The 21555-nt window shown below is 32.7% G+C and overlaps 2 protein-coding genes across 4 annotated transcripts; both read right to left on the reverse strand.

Moving 5' to 3' along the window:
• Nucleotides 1-6312: 6312 nt before the first annotated feature.
• Nucleotides 6313-13271, reverse strand: HEMD (uroporphyrinogen-III synthase family protein). Of its 3 annotated transcripts, none has more exons than XM_011085518.3 (10): nt 13015-13271; nt 12060-12147; nt 11253-11319; nt 10235-10353; nt 9962-10057; nt 8857-8912; nt 7568-7653; nt 7180-7314; nt 6640-6765; nt 6313-6560 (listed from the first exon to the last, which is right to left on the reverse strand). In XM_011085518.3, the coding sequence occupies exons 1-9, from the start codon at nt 13228-13230 to the stop codon at nt 6708-6710; spliced, it is 921 nt and encodes a 306-aa protein (XP_011083820.1). In that variant the 5' UTR covers nt 13231-13271; the 3' UTR covers nt 6313-6560; nt 6640-6707. The 3 variants fall into 3 exon arrangements, with proteins under 3 accessions (XP_011083820.1, XP_011083819.1, XP_088738765.1); XM_011085517.3 differs by having other exon boundaries at nt 6313-6568; nt 13015-13270; XM_088882639.1 differs by lacking the exon at nt 12060-12147 and having other exon boundaries at nt 6313-6568; nt 13035-13271.
• A 2775-nt stretch (nt 13272-16046) lies between these two features.
• LOC105166232 (polyadenylate-binding protein RBP47) lies at nt 16047-19615 on the reverse strand. Its single transcript, XM_011085519.3, has 6 exons — nt 19174-19615; nt 17149-17629; nt 16881-16948; nt 16672-16802; nt 16464-16560; nt 16047-16289 (listed from the first exon to the last, which is right to left on the reverse strand). The coding sequence occupies exons 1-6, from the start codon at nt 19531-19533 to the stop codon at nt 16128-16130; spliced, it is 1299 nt and encodes a 432-aa protein (XP_011083821.1). The 5' UTR covers nt 19534-19615; the 3' UTR covers nt 16047-16127.
• Between the last annotated feature and the right edge of the window lie 1940 nt (nt 19616-21555).

The following is a 21555-nucleotide window of genomic DNA, read 5'->3' on the forward strand; positions in this document are numbered from 1 at the left end:
CTTTGTATCTCAATCCATATATATTTTTTTATCTTCATATAATATAACATTAAAAAAAAATAAATAAATTATTCTCTGTATTATAAATAACTACGGCTCAAAAATCACGATAAATAATCTTATCTAGTCCGATCAAATGAAAAAAATGATGAATCAACATTATTTACAGTTTTAATATGAAAAAACAATTTATAATAATTTTTAATTATAATAACGACTTAGCCTCATTTATAGACATAACGGCTAATAATTATTGTATTGATCGTAATTTTTTTATTTTAAATATAATAATTAATTATAGTATTTTTGTGACGCACGTACAAAAATCTTTTTAAATTATTAATATTTAATATTTCTTTTTGGGGTAGGAAAAGGACGAAGTTTGACCAAGACGCATATGCATGGCAACAAAATAACCTAAATTTTAATGGTTCGGCAATCAGAGACATAAAGACAAAATCTCGTATTTGGTTTCGACACTACTCATCAATCCTTTTTATTAATGTATATATGGTAGATGAAATATCAATCTCCACATTATTATTTAATAAATATTTTCAGAAATAATAATAATTGTTTTATACATTACCAGACAAGAACAAAGCCAGTTCTTTTGGCTTGATTGATAGTTGTTCACCTTCATGATCCTCAAAATTCTAAATTAATATTTATTTTATTGTATTTTTCATTTAAAAATGTTAATATACTTATTCAATTTGATATGTAAATATATTGTGAAGATATTAATATTGAATGATTTTCTTCTTTAACAATTTGAGCTTTTAAATGAAGTGGTCATTTAACATGGTATTACGGTCAGATCAAATAAAAGTTCTAGATTCGAAATTTTTGCTTCGCCTATTTATGGAAGTAAGCTTTTGTGTGCAGGAGACTTAAATGTTTAGATGTAGTGGTCGTTCAATTAAATTATTTATTTTTTTAATCAAACAAGAACTCTGTGGGTTGCTTTTGTTGTTTTGTTATTTGAAAAATAGCGGAACATAATTTGAATATTATTTATTATTTGAAAAATAATATTTGTCTTTACCTCTCAAAAATAGAAAAAAAAACAACTTGAGAATGAAATCAAACATATCCCTTTTTATCCATTTTTTTTTTGCTTTAATTAAATAAATACCTAATAATTAACAAATAATCTCTCCAGCTAAGGTAACATGCCTAACATTTCCCACCTAATTAAAACAATTGTTTCAATCATTATCATCATCATCATCTATAAATATCATAAATCACAAAATCATATGAAGGATTTAGCCAAATGAAAATGATGTATATGTAGTGATTAAAACAGAGCCCAATCGTCCATTTCAAATATAATATATATATATATATATATAAATATTTTAATCATTATCATCATTAAAAAAATATACACATATTTTATCAATAAAGATAGTTACCATAAGGGTCGCAATAAATTAATCATCACCGGAAAAATCCGCAAACTTATTTATTTATTTATTCTGTAAAAAAATCATTGTTATTATCACATTGCCGTACCATATCAACTATACAGACATTAATTCAAATCGAAGTAATTTCTCGATTTTGACTTTAACTTAAAAATTAATTCGAATTTGATGGAACTCGAACCCCACTAAATAAATCCAACTAACTCAAGGTTTTAATTAATTACCAATTCTAATTTTTAATCACCATCATAAAATTAACTTCAAACTTGTTAGATTGGTGATTAAAAAAAAAAAAAAAGGATGATAATTAAGGAAGTGGTACAAGTTCCTTTTTGAGGAGCATAATGTTCACGTGCAATAAAGATATTTGGACCATGAATATATTATATTGGGTGGTTAAAGAGGCACGGATAAATGTGTCCTGCAAAGGACCATATTTTCATCACCAAAGCTGCCTATCCTAAAACTGTGATGCACGCAATTAATTTTTGGTACAAAAAAGTCTTTTCCTCTAAGTGGGTACATACGATCTCCACATGATACGAACACAATACTGTAATATGGAAATTTTAAGATTGTATTTGGATGAAATTATTTAGAAGAAAATTTTCAAATTTATTTATATTAAATGAATTTGAAATCAATAGAGTTCAATATGCAAGTTCAAGGATTTGGAATTTTTACGGCATGAATTTATTCAAATAGTTTTGATGGATTTAAAATTCTTAGATCCAAAAAGATTTCGGATATATGGTACCAATATGGCTATAATATATATATATATATATTTTCATAAAATTAAAATATATAATATTTGATACCATAAAATTAAGAACAAAAATTAACATTAAAATCATACAGACATGTCGTACGCCTAAGTTTTTAATTTCAAGCACGACATGGCTTCAAAAATATACATAATTAATTCATTGTTATAAGCAAATAAAGTTTGAAATATAGAATCGGCCTTCTCTTCCCGTGATTTCTCTCGATGAAATAGATAATGAAAGAAAAAAATAACTTTAATCGAACACGCTAAAAAAATATAAAAATAAGTCGGACACAAGAATGTCATGTTGGAGGTATATATATGTCGGCATCAAATATGTGCCCGACACTGTATGAAGTAATTTATTAAAGTGTCGATGCATTAAGATGAGGATATATATATATCCCCACTTGAATTATTGTACTGCATTTCATTAAAGCGAAGTCACTTCCATCAATCCTTCTTTTTCTTATTTATGATCTCTTCTTTAATCCATAGGGCCACACATTTATGCAAAAGTATATTTGCTATCTAATTATTAGAATTTTTTTGTTCTTTTTTCCATTGATAATTGTGGTGGATGCTTAGACATCAATGATGATTGTGTTAAATTGAAATTCACGCAACGGTTAATTATTATGTAATAATATTTACTTTTTTTCCTTAATCAAACACATCATTAATTTATTACATTACCATATTTATCAATAAAAGAATTAATAATCAAAGCTATATCTATTACAATTACTTATGATGAATGAGAGGGAAATCCAGATTTTTCAATAATTTACTATTCAACCTTACAGATTAACAAAATAACTTAAAAATAAGTACTGAAAGCAAAGAATAATAGAAAGGGTAAATTGCAACATACTATCTTCAAGTTTTTCGTAATGATAAATACCTCATTGTTATTTGAAAATTTACAAATACCCTTCTGGCATTAACAATCGTCTAACAAATACATCATCGCGACAACCAATTGTAGATATGTATTTGTTAGACGATCGTTATTTTAGAGTGGGTATTTGCAATTTTTCAAATAAAGAGAAAGTAATTGTAATTATGACAAATCTCAAAAGATCCTATTATAATTTTTTACCCTAACGAAAAAGTACGAAAATGATAAAAAACGAATAAGAATGCTCGAGTAGTATTCTCACACAAAACGATCACAATCATATCGATGATTGTGATCGAATTAATATCGGAGACCTATATATATTGCCATGACAATAAAAGGGGCTGGACATTTAATTATATTTTTAGGTAAATTACATTAATACCCCCTGAAGTCAAATTTAATACACAATACCACTGCCCTTTACAAAAAATTACAAGTTCTCACCCTTCTACCTTAGTAACTACAATGACACCTCTATTCAACGACGAAAATTTACACAAACACCTAGAAAATACATTTCCTTTAGAGAAAGTATACTTGTAACATTAGAAAGCGCGAAGGAGATCCTCTAAAGTACATCACACCAACACCCCTTGATTGATATATTTATAATTTTTTAGCGAGAAATGTCTGTATAATTAGACCTTATTTCAAAAGACGTCGCTATAATTAATCATAAATTATTTTCCTTAAAAAAAGGAACAAGTAGTTTCCCAAGAATAAAGGTAGGGGTGGGGGAGGAGCAATGGTTTTGGATGGTTGTACACTGTATGGAGGAAGCTGAATGGGGCCATGGGTTTCTGAAACCTTTTTTTACTTTTTGCAAGCACTGAAGTGAGGTGAGGCCAAGACACAAAATAATTCACAAAAGGCTTTTGATTTGAGTGTGAAGTCATCATAATAATAATAAAAGGTGAAAGCAGCCACATGCCAAAAAGTTGTTTTCGATCTTTAGCCACCACTGTTGTCTATAACAAAACCCACATTTTTCCCTGGGATTGGATCACTACTATTCTAATCACTCTTCATCTGTCTTTATCCGACATCACAACCCTTCCTTTTCTTAATTATCTGATTTCATATAATATTTAGCAACACTCCAACATCATAAAGTTTAAATATAAGTGCTTCAGATGATCTTTTGCAAGAAAATATTAGATGATTTGTAGGCGAATTTCAATGGAACATTTGCACTTTAAAAGGTATTAACATGGGCAGTTGTCTATTAATCTTATCGATCTTGCATGGCTTGAATTACGAATGAATTTTCTCTTCAAATATGCTTTGTTTCGTGTGTGGATTTTGACTTTTATGAATGGATCTATCCGTCATTTTGATCGTATAATCTAAGATAAACTATAAATTGTTCCTTTTACATTCCTAGCATGTATACCAAAATGCTCGAAACATCTTATAAGATCGAAAGATGTATCCCTATATAAATAGTTTAATAAATTAGTGGAGAAAAAAAAAACTCAAATGATTTAAATAAACATATAAGTTCACCAATCTGTTTTTAAGTTTTTAAGATAATCTCATTTGTTGGTATATACAATGAATTGCGTTAATATATAGTGTCATTTGTGATAAATGATGCATCATAACAATGCAGAGAGATTAAGTATCAAATATAAATCTAGTATGGGTATAGATAACTCGAAATTATCTCAATACGGTACATAATTTTGTTTAGAATTCCAAAATCAAAATTGAGACGTGCTATAAAAGTGTACATGAACAAGAAACTTCAAATCTTTGAGCTTCATCTTCACAAAAGGTGTAAAAATAATTTTAAGTCTCACGCCCTCATATTTTGTGCAATACGCAGACATGTTTCTAATAAAAACATTAATGACTAACGTACTTTAAACAATCAATTACTTGTAGAGTTCAAAACATCTAGTGGCACAAATATTTTACGACAGCTTCATCTGATGGTCAATATCACATCGACTGTCCAGAGCACCCCCTCGGATATAGGAGGGCTCTTTTCAAGCATCTCTGAGTAGTATCGAGAGTGGATGCTTATTTCAGACTGGCAATTACCTCCCCGATGGCCAATACCGGACTTTGTGTGGACAGTTCTCGGGAACGCGGCAGTTGAAAGCCCAAGCTTCCTCTCTTTTTTTTTTTATGATTTTGCAATACACGGGATGAATGAATATATTGTTGTAATAACTCTTAGGATTGGGTTGGGGTATAATTAAATGATAGCCCTAACTAGAAGAATAAGCAAGATAGGTATAAGAACAGAAGAAACAGAGCTCCAAGAAGGATAGTAAACATACACAGCATTCAGTTGTAGATTTATTAGTTCAAGTCTAGTCCAAAACATTGTACAAACAAATATCACATGGTTTATCTTGTCTGCTTATGGACACAACCAAATCCAATAAACCATCATCAAACCTGTGACTTAATATTATTATATTTGGCTAAGTTTTATGTCAAATGAGTGGAAAATTCCAACACATGTGGGTGGAAAAATAGTAATAAGACAAAGTAGAGGAAAATGTAAACCAATGATAGCATCTTGGGTTTTTGCTTTGCCAGCTTTCAGTAATGGTCCTCCAGTGGTCCATTCGTTTCATTTTTGTAATTCTTTTTTCAGGAATTCATATACTACTGCATACACACACATCAATGAAGAAAGGAACACTTTTGCCTAATGGGCAGTAGGAAGAAGTTAAATGACATTTGTTGATGTTTGGTAGTTGGGTCTAATGCACCATACAAATGAAGCAGGATGTTTTCAAGCAAAAATGAAGAATAGAAGGATCGAAGCAACGATCATCCTATGAAGAAAGTTAGTTTGTAATTTTGAACATTTATTAGGTACTGTAAAAACTGTCACAGTTATTTCATTACTGTGACCATAAATGAACACTATTTTCTTGTAATGAGATAAGACTTGCAAGGGCAAGCACGAACACACACAATTCCAACATTTGAGCCAATAATCTGGCACATATTAGGAAGAGAAAGCAATAATATGATATGCAAATATACATAATTCCCGGAATATTAAGTGCGGAAGGTGAAGTACTGGCACCAAGAAGATAACAGCTGAAAATTGGGGGCCTGACGTGACAAGAACATGTACGAAAGTGACGAATAGCCCAAAAGATTACCAGTAGAAATGCAAACCAAGAACTTTTGTAGGTGCTAGCGTCAAAGTCACTGTCCAAGTTGGACATTTCAGTAACTTAGAAGTTGAAACAGATAATAGATATTTACACTCACTGATAGTATCTAATCATACAATTATTGAGCATTGTCGCGTTCGAATGTCATTGTCAATTCATCCTTCACTTACCTCACGCAAAACTGTCACTGCTATACATTGTTACTCTCCTGCAGCTAAAAGAATGAAATATTTACGTGTTACCGGTTCTGCCTGCTTTTCTCATCTCCAGAAATTTATGCATGGAAAGACATGTATCCGCTGGAGCCACTGTAGACCTGCCAATGCAAGCCCCGTTAGCTTTTCGACTCTGTAAGTGATGAATCGAGAGAGAAAGAACAATTACTACCCAGGAAAAGGTCGCCTGGATGCACTGTGGTCAGATGTCAACAGTGAGAAGCCCCCAAGGCTCAATTTTCAAACCTTCTGTAACTGGTTTTGGACTTGTAAGGCTTCCAAAATGCTATTGACCCACCTGGAGAAAATGCAAAATCAGATGTTGAAATAACAGGAATCCAGATAATCTTAAGCCCCCCAGGTGCCCCCAACTGAAGTGGGCTTGTTGCTAGGTCTTTTTAACATCTACATAATGTAAACTCAACATCAACTTATCTACACATCCTGTTAACAGTACTATGAAACAACTTTTACCTGCATGTGAACACAAATATATTTGACCCCCTTGCCTTAAATATTTTTTGATGGACTCTTTACAACAGTATACTTTTGACAAAAAAACAAGCATATCAGAAACAATGTTCGGTACAATTGAGATTTCATGTAGATTCGTACTGCTTCCATTTAGTACAGATTCAAATTCCTCCGACGGAAAGAAGTATAATGGCATACACAATCTTTAGGGAAGCTCTTCAAGTGAAGAGAGAATTACCCTTCAAGGCCAGGATTTGCTGGGAAGTACACATTCCGTAACCCCAGTTTTTTAGCAGCTACAGCAGTTGTCTCCCCAATGCATGCAACAGCATTATCCCACTGCTGTGCTTCTGGTATTAAACTAACCCAAGCACTGGTAGAGAACAAAAATACACATAAGCTAAGCAAATAAAAGATGAAGAGCAAACAGCTAAACAAGTTTTCAATAGAACTATCAAGAAGAGGCCTCCCTGTACAAGTAGAAAGATCCTGTCATTGGTTGAACAAGAATTTATTTTGAGAAACATAGTTCACAAGGTCAGATGTTGCTCTAGGCTGTAAACAGTTAGGAATGTCTAACATAAGGCACACATATCGTGGCTATCGGAGGATAACAGACATTTTACCGAATTGCAGAAGGAGATGCTACAGCAATAACAGGAGCAAGAAGTGCTTGTTCTAAAACCATTTGATCCACTTGACTAACAGGTTCCTGCAAGAAAAATAACACTCAAGAAGCTTCCAGATAATTAGAACTAATTAAGCAGAATCAAATCTATATTTTGTGGAGTGATAATATGTCAGTGTCCAACTATGACATGGACAAGCATAGAATTACGCCTTCACAATCCCCATTTGACGGTATAAAAGTTTTGTTTGACTATGTTATAAAACCATCCTAATTTTTGTAATCCATCTCAACCCCTTCGAATCAATATGGAAGTATTCGGCAAACAACTAGCCATCTTGGGAGCTTTCCTGAGCTCTCTTCGACTGCGATTTGCACAATATCAAATGTTTAATTATTCTCCTATTAGATTTAGGATAGGTTTTAGACATTAAACTTTAGCTTCTTGAAGGAACCTTTCCTATTAAAGAGGATAGCTTTTTGGAATCATAACATACCTCTCTAGTCTTTCTTATCCTTCCATGCAAGATTTTCTTCACGACATTGAATCCCCTACAGGAGTTCTTTGGTTTTGAGTCTTTTATTTACTATACACATACTGTTTCAGGCCACTAACTTTCAAACATGAAATATCTCCAAACCTTAACTGATTCTTTTCATATATGATCCCCTTTAAGACCGAGAAAGAGGCAAGGGTCATGGGCAAAAGCAGACTTGTGATGTCAACAGGCAAATATCCAAACACAATTTTTTTCTTCTCTCACAGAAAATTTCTTAGTGTCACCTTGGACTAGCCGATCCCAGGTAATCCATACCACTGATGGTGTGAAGCCCACGCTCAAGGCTGGCCAGCCCAAGGTGCTACTAATTATTATATTGTGACTTTTGGATCTGTTACAGATCACCCCTCCAAGTTCTGAAGATGAGCTGATAGAAACACATTATGCACATAAAATTTGGGCAGATTATTGTCATCCAAGTGACTTATAGTTAGTTAAAATCACACATCTGTATAAGCAACTGAAAGGTGTTAATTGAAATTTGAGATCATATTATAGCACAGATGTAAGGTCTGTTAAATAACAAAGCCCTAAAGGGTAACAGGGAGAGGAGTCCTTGATTGTTAATTTGAAAAAAAGCAACCACGAGATGGAGAATATCCTATAATTCATTTACTTAATTTTCTTATGCAATGCACCAGTATGTCCGCTGACTATAATTCAGCCCACCAACACTGGATGGACGCTACTAGCAGCACATAGAATGAAATCAATACAAGTATCTTACCGTGGTATACGTGTTCAGCCTAGTGATGGCAAATCCACGCTTCACAAGGCCATCCTCTGAAATAGAAAATGCATACAGCCTGCTAAAATTAGTTTGCATAACATATAAAATTTACAAAGCAACTACCAGAAAATTTAAATTAGCACAAAAAATGCCACCATTGATTTATTATTGATTTTTTATTCATAAACTGAACATAATAATCACGCGGTCAGGAAGCCGATGATAAAACCTCTTATCCTAGCTGACAAGCTCTATTATCTCTATGGCTGTCTTTATCTTTCCAGGCCTTCCATCATTTATCATTATTTTACCACTTGAACTTGATTATCTGTATGAATAAAAAATACCAAGACAAGTACCCAGTCCATACATTTTGGTTGTCTATGGCTGCTGATAATAAAAGACCTTCAGAATATCTAAATTCTGAAGCACATCCACTTTACAAGCACAATAAATAATTTAAGTAATTTACAAAGTGATTGAAAGATTCAGACTAATATCTAAGGCTCCTTGTGTAGACAATGACTTTTTAAATACATTTTAACAGAACAAAAAGATTAAAATTCAACAGGGCTACTCTCTTGGTACGTCAAAATGGATGTGATCTTAGATTGATTCTACTAAATTAGAATTCAGATGTTTAATAACTTCTTATTACTCATCCTTACTCCACAAAAATGGTAAGGCTAAGCTGCAGCAGAAGCCCATTGCAGCTACTTATAAATTGGTCTAAGCTATCCACCATAATCCTTGTCGAGTATCAAAAGAACAAAATACTCAAACTGGTTGAGTTAGTAGACATATTGAAGAAGTGCAAGAAAGGGAATATGACAAAACCATGGACATCAAAAGATGCAATAACTATCAAGTAGTCTTTAGTCTTTTTGGAGCTGATATACAGATATAAACTCAGCCATACCAAGCATCCTAAATAGCTAGGCCAGTTCAGAATAATGTCAACTTGAAAAACCGAAGTAATCGAGTTTAATTTAGAATATAATTTTTCAGCAATTTCTTGCTTCCTTCCCTAAGGTTAAATTTACTTGCAAATATTGCTCTAGCAACTCAGGATGAGAAAGAACCAGATATTTTGACCACTCACCAATCTCATTGCTAGCTTTTGCTGAAGCAGGGTACAAAACAGTGCACCTTGCATTTCCATAGTCCGGAAGCTCAGCTGCCAAAACCTTGCCAGTAGCTAAGATCACAACTAAAGTTACTTTGCTTCAAGCTGCGACTAGCAAAGACTAAACCATGTTTCTGACTAATGACTATATGCAGAAAAGATACATAGTGAACAAATGCATGCTGGTAATGACCCTCAAACTCTCTATAGTTTTTATTCATGGTGCAGAAATCTGAAGCTAGCAAACACCTTTTGATGGCGCAAAAGACACATTAAGGCTTTGTTTCAAGGACGGTTGAATTTTCTCAAATACACTCGCTGTACCAGCTCCCACAACTCCAACCCTAACTTTTGGGGTTCCTGCAGCTCTGTGGATCAAAACCTTGAGTTTATGAATAAATTAGCCAACAGGATATCAATATAACTCATAAAAAGTAGCTACAATTTGAAAATGTATTCTTTACACCGGACTTGTGTGCTTTATAGTTCTAATGTCTCGGAGGCATGCTGCATTTTCTGGTGAACAAGTTTCTTGCAACTTCTGAACTTTCTTAAAAAGCCCACAATAGTAATTGTAATACAACAGCAGGATCAGCAGCATAACATGGGAAAATGTTGGCTTGACCCAAAACATGTACTTTAGTGTCTCACATGGGAGCATTAAGATAGATTTTTGTTAAAAAAGGAAGCAATGAAATAAAAATGGGCATATTTCTGTACGGTGGAAGATAACTTGAGAGAAGCAAAGCCCACGCCTAGGCATGCATTGAGTTGAAAAGTGTGCAGACCTAAGTCCTAAGTGACTGGACTGTGTAATGCCACAGAAAAGCTCCTTGTGATTTTTGTGCCATGGACAGTGGATTTTGCACCTAGAGGAAAAGTGGAAAACTGGAAAAATGAAGCTGTCCCCTGATGCATTAAGAATTGAAAGAGTATCCGAGCAAACAGAAGGATGATATGACAAGCATAATGTTTGACGAGATGCCTTTAAGAGAAAGTATTAATTTTACCAATCACCGAACAACAGACAACTTGCAGATCCTGATTAAGTTCAGATGATCTTCTAGTATTCGACTTTCTATTATCTGTTTGCAGATACTTTCTTACTTCATGCAACAAAAGTCTCATGATCCTCTATTTCTGCATATTTCTCAACATAAAACTTTGATTATTGTTTTTGCACCTTAATGCCTATAAGTAATTCCTTCAAGAGATTCAAAATAATTGGAAAGTATCTAGAAATGTTGGCAAAGCAGCTAAACCTTACTTCCAAGCATCAAGAAATACTACACCTGCTTCAGGTGAAGTTATGACGATCCAGTCAAATGAAGTGCCTGTAGCACAAAGAATAACTAGATGTCAGATACTTCTATCAATTAGATATAAGAAACATTTACGAACAATGGAACTGTAAACAATCTAAATGAAACAACAAGAACATATATAGTTCCAGAAAAAACATACAAACAGGCAGAGAAAACAATTTAAAAGTTGTTCAAAGAAGAACTTTGTTATACTGAATCTTCGGTACACCATTGTTGCACACCTGTTACTTATTTCTCCAAAGGTAGCACGTTATTTTCACCAAATGCATGTCCAACACCAAATGGAATGTCCTTTGCCTTGCTCTGATATCATGTAAACTGACCACGACACTTCCCAAAGCAACCACACAAGAAATAACATGCACAATGATCTACCAAATGACTTCCAAGAAAACAATACACAGGATTTAGTGCTGTAGCTTTCTCCATGTCATTATACTCAAACAAGACAAATATAAGACATTTTCATGAGAATCAGGACTTGATATTGGACAGACTTTGAGATTTTTAGTTTCCCTAAGTCCACTAGCCCAGCCTCAACCCAGAAGCAATTTCAAAAGTATTAACTTCAGCAGATTACGCACAGATATTACCATCTCCCAAAGACCCAAACGACATAAGATCACAAGCACTCTCTCGCACAAGTCATATTTGGTAGTAGCAAACAGTCAAAATGAAAAGGAAACTGTCTTAATTCTTCAACAATCACATCAATCGAGCAATAGGGCATGGAATCATCTGGAACTTACTGCTCAATAAAGAAGAAAGCTTTTCTAGATCAGGCAACTGCATATGCTGGATGAGGGGAAGCTCTAGACAGTTAATCCCGTAACTTGCCTAGAAATAAAAAATGTTAAGGCCACACCAATGTTTAGAATAAATTAGTCCAGAGAATTAGATCATGTTCACGAGGCTAACACACCTCAAGATTACATTCAAAGTAGCTTGTTAGAAACTGACAGTAAGCAAATATGTAATAAACAATGGAGGTACAATGAAAGACCTTAAATCATGAAATGGATTAAAGCATAGTAATCACTGATAAACAGAAAGGAAATAGAAAAACCTAGTGCAAATTAGATATTTGGACTTCGTCGCCATATACTGAAATTGAGTTTATAAGTAATGAGAGCTGGAAATTTGCACGTCACCGGGTCAAAACTTTTCTATATTGACTAATTTCATCAACTTATTCAAATAAATGTCTGGCCATGGATATCATCATGCTCATCTGCTGGATAAAAACAATGGTTCAACCACATTGTATCCCTTCTCATTAGAACACGTCTTAATGGCAGTTAAGGAAAGTTAAGCCACAAAATTCTTTCTCGCATATTTTACAGAGATCCCACTACCAAAAAGTTGTGTAAACTATACCTTTCATCATCCCTTGATTCATTGCTATAAACAATTTTATTTCCACTTTTTTACTCCACATGTGCTGGCCGGAAATAGTTATATTTCTGTCCACATTTAATCAAACACTTCCATTCACATCAAATTAGTACCAACTACAGATATTCTCCTGCTTTAACAGTAATACACCATAAAAGCACATTATTCCCCACAGCAAAACAATTGATTGCAGTCCTCTAAATTTAATACACTAAGACGTCAAATTTCCGAAACCAAAAATCGAAAAACATCAGGCCAACATACATTGCACAGGGCATACATAAAACTTCTCATAGAATACAAAATTACCAAAGCATTAATGAGCTTGCCGTTTTTGCCGCGTTCTCTCGTGACCACAACCTTAGGGTTCGAAGACGACGGCGAAGAAGCTGAAACCGACGCGAATCTCTCGATTTTAAGGAAAAATCTTCTGCTCTGGAACTGCCGATGAAAAGGAGAAGAAGAGCAGCAAGTAATTGCAGGAGGTGGCACCGGAGAGAAGGTAGAGAGAGAAAATGGAGCCATTATTTTCTGAGGAGGATACGTGTTTGGCTGAGGGCTTAAGCTTTCAGCTTTTGTACAGCTTTTCTACTTAATTTGGATTAACTAATAACTTAAGCCCCTCAATTATGCCATAATTACAAATAAATTTTTTATAATTTTAAAAATTATATTCAGCATCCTTATCTTTACTTCTATCTAACAAATAAGTCTTTTTAATTAATTAAAATTTATCAAATTTACTGATATTAACAAAAAAAAGTTAGATAAAAATCTATATTTACTCTCGTTTGACCTATTATTGATTTATTGCAGGTCAAATAAATCTTTTAACCAAATTACACCCATATGTCTTCACAAGTTAATATATATGAGAATGTATATCTTCACCGTTATAAGGGTAGTTTAATAAAAAAGAAAATTATTTGACCTTCAATAAGTGAATCAAGGGCTAGCATCAATTTTTATTCAATTGTTTGTTAATATCAACAAATTTAGTGAATTTTACTAACAAATAACTTATTTATTATATAAATGTAAACCTCAAAATTACCAAATGTAATTTTTTCAAATCATAGAGGATATATGTGTAATTGCACCAAAGTTCGATGATGGGAATATAATTATCTCATAACTTAATTAAAAGTGATTATTGTGTGATTATATTACTGATTACTCCAAATATTTTTCGAGGTAATTTTAAGTACTAACGCCACGTTGACGTCAAAATCACTTGGGTTAAATTACATTTTTGGTCCTTATACTAAGGTTAAAATTAATTTTGGTCCCTAAATATTTTGAAATATGATTTTGATCTTTAATTTTTGGGTAAACTACAACCACTTCCTTTGAATTTCACATAATTATAATTACCTTATCATTATATGAAAAACTATAAATACCCTGTAATTTAACGTTCGTATAACAATGAACTCATTCCATAAGATTTTTGTCCAATTCTTATGGTAGACTGTTTAAAATACCCCTTTGAAATATAAATAATAATTTATATATTTCTAAAAATTTTATATAATATTTTTATAAACTAATTTCTTAATGAATTATTTATTTAAACCCACCCTCAAATTTCTCATACATATTTTCAAATATTATCTTTTTAAAAAAAAGAATCAGCAAAGGTAAAGTAATGATTTTTATCTCACCGTTTAAGGACTAATTTCAAATAATATAGCTATAATTACCCTTAATTTGTAATAATTTTAATTCAATCGTTAAAATTAACTGAATACAACACCACTTATAAAAATTTGACATTTTTGCAGAAATTGAATGCAAAAATATTCTCAGTGGGAATTACAACATCCAATTTTATAACTTCAAGTTTTCAACCATTCAACAATGGAGCACTAAATCATTAAGCATCAAAGACTAAAATGAAGAAAAAGAAATAAAAGAATTTGAGAGAGAGAAACAAATTTATAATTCTCTTTGGAGAGAGAGATTAAAGACTTGAATTTCCTATTTATTTCTAACTATAATGCACGGACACTTTGCAATGTTGAACATGTATTAGATCAGATACAAATAAGGTTTGAATATGTTTTAGTCATGTATTGGATACCGCATTCGCGTGTTTGAAAATATATATAAAAAAAAATGATACAGTGTCGGACACACCACGAACACACCAGTTGGCATATCTGACACATTTTCGATACATGTTTGACATGTTTTCAAAAAGTTTTGGTTTGTCTTTAAAAAAAAAAAAGAAGAAGAAGAAGAGAAAGAGTTTTGGACTTAATTAAAAAATATTAATTCACTCCTTTTAAATTAAAAGTTTTTGGATGAAATCATTAAAAATTTGAGAAATGGTGAATGATGATTTAATTAATTTGGATTATTATAGATTATTTTGCACTTTTTAAAATGAACTGATTAAGTATATTTTTAAGCCAACATTTGATTAAAAATTTAAATGTAAGACAGATAATGCATTTTTGGTTCTCAAATATAGTCACTAATACAATTTTGGTTCTCATACAATTTAAGGTTTTAGTTCTCAAATTTTAACTTTTTTTGCACTTTTGGTCCTTTTATTAACTTTTTGGTTAAAAAACTTAACGGACGTTTCATTTAAAGGGCATTTTCCTCCCATTTTATGGTGTTTATTAAATTGTAATCTAATACATCGATTTTTTTCTATTTTTCTTCAAATATATAAAAAAATAAATTTAAGCAATAAATTTTCTAAATAATCTTAACCAAAAAAGTGTCAATAATAGAAAAATTGTCAATGAATTTTAAAAAATTTATTGCTTAAATTTATTTATTTTGTTGGTTTATTCACTTTTGAAGTTTGAAAAAAAATAGAAAATATGGGTGCAGTGGGGGAATTGTCGCGGCGGTGAAAGGTAAATTATATTTTTAATCCCTATATATAATCACTTATTCGTTTAATATTTATGTACCACGATTTTAACTCTTAATATTTCTAAATTTTATAAAATTTGGTCCAGTTGTCAAATTAAGGACCAAATCTACAAAAAAAACATAAATATTAGGACTAAAATCACGGCTTGTGAATATATATTGTGGACCAAAAGTGAATAAGTGAATATATAGGGACCAAAACTGTACCCATATAATAATATTTTTCTGTTATTTTCCACTAATTTTATTTATAAATATTTATAAGATAAATCGTTATTTGATTATTAATTATATAGAAACTAACTCCAAGACGTGCCTCGAAAAAAAATCATTTTTCAGTTTAATTTTTAAAAATTTATATAAAATTATGGTTTTTGAATTTAATTTTAAGCTTTTGTGTTCAGATTTTAATATTTCGATTAAATGCAAACAAACATCATTAAAAATGAATAAAAATACTTATGTCTTATAATATTAATTGGAACAAAATTACTACTTGCGAACGTTTCTGTTTTCTTGGGCCGTCGCGTTCAGCTCACTTGTTGTTGGTGCGTACTGTAGATGGAATAAGCCCCATATGCAGCAGGATACATGTTTGGACTGTGAAGGGGCGGTAGAGCATATCCATAGCCATCAAAGAACGTCCCACCATAGTATGCACCGGACCACTGATGCCCGTAATCAGCCCTTAACTGGAAAGTGCAGCAAACAATAAATACAAGCAGCTTATACCCCAGAGAGCATATTGTTTCTCTATGAGAAAGAGAGAGAACGTACACCAAAAATGAAGGCAGATGCTACGTTTAAACATGTAAACATTATAGGAATACTGACAGAAAAGTGGAGGTCAAGGTTGAAGTAATTGCCTGCTTGTTTGCTAGACTACGTCCCCAAGAAAGGCGCACGATTTGCTTTCCAATTGTTGTACCACTCAACCGCTGCAATGCCGCCTCAGCGTTGTTTCTATCAAAATGTGTTATGGATTCATCATGTTTTGCAACTTGATTAAGTAGGTCGCCAAGATTGGGATACCTATAAGTCAATAAATGAGTACAAATTAACAAGTCAAAGTACCTGTTGGCAAATTGAACAAAGCCGCATCCTTTCCCAACTGGTATTTTGACAGATAGTATTTCACCATATTGGGAGAAAGGCTGCCTGAGATCTTCATCCGTCACATTAGGGTCAAGTCCTCCAACGAAAATCTATTAAAATGATATGTTAGTCGAAAACAAATTATGAAAAAGGTTCAGAAAAACCGATAGAAGAATTAGATAACTAACTGTCGTGTTTAATGAATCTCCATCTAACCACGAACCCTGGCTGGAGACGTTGTTTGAATACCGGCCACCTGGTGAAACAATTGTATAGGAATTAATATGATGAATTGGCATTTCACTATTTCAACATATAAATAGTTTTTGTAGCAATAGTCATTCTCAACAGGTTCAAAAGATATTGAGTTCTACGTCGACAACCAATATATATTCCAAATTGTAACTCGCGGAGAGGATTCAATGAGTTTGCAGTTTGCACTGAAAAGGAAAACACCTGGTGATGAGTATTGTTGCTGATAACCAGACAACTTTCTTGGCGTTGCTGCACCAATGCGCATAGGCCGACTTGAGCAGTAGACACCATTCATTTCAGCCATAGCCTGTGATCTTTCATTGTCATCTTCAAACCTAACAAAACCGTAGCCTTTTGAACGGCCGGTATTGGCATCAATGACAACTTTAGCAGCTTTAACAGAGGGGTATTTACTAGCAAACGTTTGATGCAGCAAGATATCAGTGACATCTGCAGCTAAATCTCCTACAAAGATAGAAAGATCAGAACCGGTATTTGAACGTTTATCCCCCATGCTAAACGTAGCCCAATTCAACCGGAAAAGCTGAACAGTGTTAGGCATAGCAATGCAAGAATAAGATTGCAAAACTTTCTCAGCAGCAGCATGTGTTAAGAACTCCACAAATCCATATCCTTCGGAAAACCCTGTCTGCTTATTGCGAATAACCTTTATGGAGGAAACCTGCACAAGGATCAGTTTTACACTTGTGAAAAGTGGAGAAGCCGATACTCTTATTAGAAATATTGGGATCACATATGAACTTAAGGTTGAAAGAATACAATGCAGAACAATTATCAGAAATTTTATAGTAAGTATCTTTAAAGAATACATCTGCAGATATTCTCTTCCATATACTTTTTACTATCAAGAAGAGAAAGCATACATGTTGTGTCATTGGTGCCTATATATACCTGCTTGACTAGTATTAATAGTTTGATGCAGCTCAAATTGCTTTCTCTCCTAAATGCTCACTATTACATTGATCCCACTATCCACAAAGATAGATTGCTATAGGCCAGATCGGACACGGGGATGACAAATGGGGAGGGTAGAGCAGAGCCCTCCTCAACATCCCTAAGTTTGGGTCGGGGACGGGTTTTTATTTTGTAGGCCAAGATCCATCCCCGACAACTCCCAAATACTATTTGTAAATATATTTTAATTTTTTCAGAATTGTTAACTTTTACTTAATGCTTATAATTTTTTACAAAAAATTATCGAGTTTTGTGGGTTAATTAGATACATCGTGTTTGGAGTCGGGGCCGGGTTTGAGAAGTGGGGCAAGGGGGTTTTAAGCTGGTCAGTTCGAGTCTCGAGCCTTGCAAAAAATTAAATAGGGTGTTTTTGGGTTCGATTGTATATACCTACCTCATTGCCATTTCTAATCGGACCAAATATTTTGATGTAATAAAGTTTCTAAAGCTGCTAATGTATTTGTTAAGAATCTTCAACAAGAGTAAAAAGTTGAGGTTTTGACAAACTTTATATATACAACAAAACACAATGGAAAGTACAACTTCATCCCGCCAGAAGATGTACTAAATTTTACAAGTACATTATCAAGATAAATTATGTAGATACTTTGTGGAGGTATATGATAAAATTATATTTTTAGTACCCTAAAATAAAGGGTTTAACACTTTTAGTTCTATATTTCACAAGATTCTTACAATGGTTTTGAAATTGGAAAAACTCCACAAATTTAATCCACTGCTTAACGGGATTTTCAAAATGGTGTCAAAATTGAGAAAACTCGATACATCTAGTTCTCTACTTTATGAGAATAAATGTATCAAATTTTTTAATTTTAAAACTATTATAAAAATTCCGTAAAACATATAAGTAAATAAGTCGAGTTTTTTTAATTTTAAAATTATTTTAAAAAATCAAATAAAATAGAGAACTAAAAGTATTGAACATAATATATACTATAGAATTAAAGTGTAATAAACCCGAACGTATACTTATAATTTTATAAAAAATATGAAGTGTTTGGGTAATTAAACCCGTGGCCACCCCATACTCCAACATAAAATACTTGGTTTAAATAACGAGAACGCCACGATGGTGTTCTATCGTCTAGACACGATTAATCAATTACGAAACACATTTCAAAAAGCAGTAAACAGAAATATCTCTTCAAAAAGCAGCAAAAGATAATGAAAAAAAAAAAAAAGAATTTCACAAACACACACACACATATATATATATATATATTTATATACCTCTCCGGTGGAAGCAAAGCAGCTGCGGAGATAATCCTCGTCCATCCAATTACGGAGGTCACCGACCCAGATCGTGCGGTTCTCGCCGTTGGATCCTCCCACATTGCTCTTCTTGCTCTGCTGTGGAGGCGGCGGATGGTACCGGTACTGGTGAGGATTATGGGGGTGGTAGGGCACGTACTGCGGCGCCGCCATCATGCCGTGCTGCATTACCATTGCGGCGGCCGGGTACTGCATCGCCATCCACCGTTGCCCCTGCACAGCGGCCGTTGCCGGCGGTGGCGCCACCACCTCATTATTACTGTTCTCCTTAGGATTATGATTACTCGGCTGAGATTCAGAACCTTTATTTGCTTGCATCTGAAATAATAATATTATTATCAAATTCTACAGAGATGTTATAGATATGGGGGAGTTGTATGTATAGGGGAAATCTGAGTTTCTTGAGAGAGAAAGAGAGAGAAATTTGCATGGAGGTTGAATGAGAGAGAGAGGATTTATATGGGTTTTACATGGTAAGCCCTGAGATTGCGCTTGAGTTCTACCAACCTTCGGATGAGGATACAGGTTTGTGATCTCAGCCGTTGATTTCATGCAGATGTAAAAGAGTTCTTCTCTTACTGGATTTTGTGTGGGTCAGCCAAATCCAACTAGACAACTGCGCTCCATGTATGACCAATGTACATAATACAATTAACAAAGTTGAGGTTGCATCACTTTATAATTATGGGTTAGAACTCTATCCACATATAGATATTCAGTTTCTATGAAGTTTGACATAATTATATATATTGTTTCATTATTTAAAAAATTATTAATATTTTCTTGATTATAGTGATTGTCTAATAATAACACAGTCGTGTTAGATTTTTATTTATTTTTCATGATGAACTGATCAAAATGTCCCTCTGGACATGAATTATTAATTAAATTTGTTTTTTAAATTCTTCTAAAAAATTTTATGGACTTAATGGATATTTTTCTTATAAGTTTTTAATTCTTTTTCCACCCACCTTGTCTGATTCTTTTATAATTTTTAATCTTTTCTTAAATAAAAAGAACAAATTCCGGTAAAGGAAACATTGATAATTATAGACCTTTATCCAAAAATTACATAATTTTATAAAATATCAGGAGGTATTGGTAATTTTTCAAATAACGAGAAGGTATTCAAAATTAGGCTTAAATGTATTTTTAGTCCTGTAATTTTGAATTGATATTTTTATCCTTTATCTTTCTAAAATTATAAAAGTTTTTATAACTTTTTGATATTTCACTTTTTTGGCCCTTCCAATGCCGAATTTTACAAAAATTGCTATAATAAATCATGTGATCCTCACGTGGTTTATTTAAATTGTTGTTTTTGTTTTAATTGGTTCACTTTTGCCAACATAGATGAGAAATTAAAAAAAAAAATAATGAGGCACACTGGCAACTTTTGTAAAATCCGACATTGAAAGAACCAAAACTGTGAAATGTCAAAAAGTTATAGGACTCTTTTTACAACCCATATAAAGATAAATGATAAAAATATCAAAATCATGAGGGACACATATTTTATTCCAACAACTTTTACAAAACCCGACACTAGAAGGACCAAAACTGCGAAGTATCATAAAGTTATAGGATTATTTTGCAACTCTAAGAAATAAATAATAAAAATGCCAAAGTACCAAATTACAGAATTAAAAATATATTTAAGCCTTCATAATTATACAAACCTCATAGAAGCTCGTCGTAATTTACCTTTTAAAGATAATTAACAACTAATTATTCATAATGTATAGGCTAAACTTTAATTTACCACCTGTGTTTTTTAAAGAAAGTTGAAAATCTCCCTATATTTTCAAAATAAAACTCAGCGTTAGAAACTGACCGAAGGTGTATGAAATGCACAAGAGATGCAGTTTGGAGAGTGTTTTAGTGTCCTTGCGTGATTTTTTGGGGCCTTTAACATGAAAATGCCTCTATTATGACGGTTTTTGTTTAAACTCTAAGTCTAAAATTAAAGAGAATGAACCACTTAAGAAGAGAGTAAATATGAGAAAAATATTTTAGTTAAAGACAAGATCATGCTCAATCACACGGTTAATCTAGATGCAAAGATGACAATCATTCGTCATAGATAAATTGGTTATGGTCATTGATACGGCCTAACAACCTCACATTTCCTTATTTTGTCGATAGTCAAGAAGCGTCTATTGACTAAATTCCTAATCAGTAAACAACCTTGAAAACATTCTCAAGATTTAATTTATCAGTAATATTAAGAACTATAAAGGTCCAATTGTAACCAATAAATTTCTATTAGGATTTATTTAAGTTAGATTGTGCATTCCCCACAATATAATTGAAAACTACAATATAATCAATTATGCTACG

This window comes from Sesamum indicum, linkage group LG7 (assembly GCF_026168435.1).
Source record: "Sesamum indicum cultivar Baizhima isolate 11 linkage group LG7, ASM2616843v1, whole genome shotgun sequence".
Lineage (NCBI taxonomy): Eukaryota > Viridiplantae > Streptophyta > Magnoliopsida > Lamiales > Pedaliaceae > Sesamum > Sesamum indicum.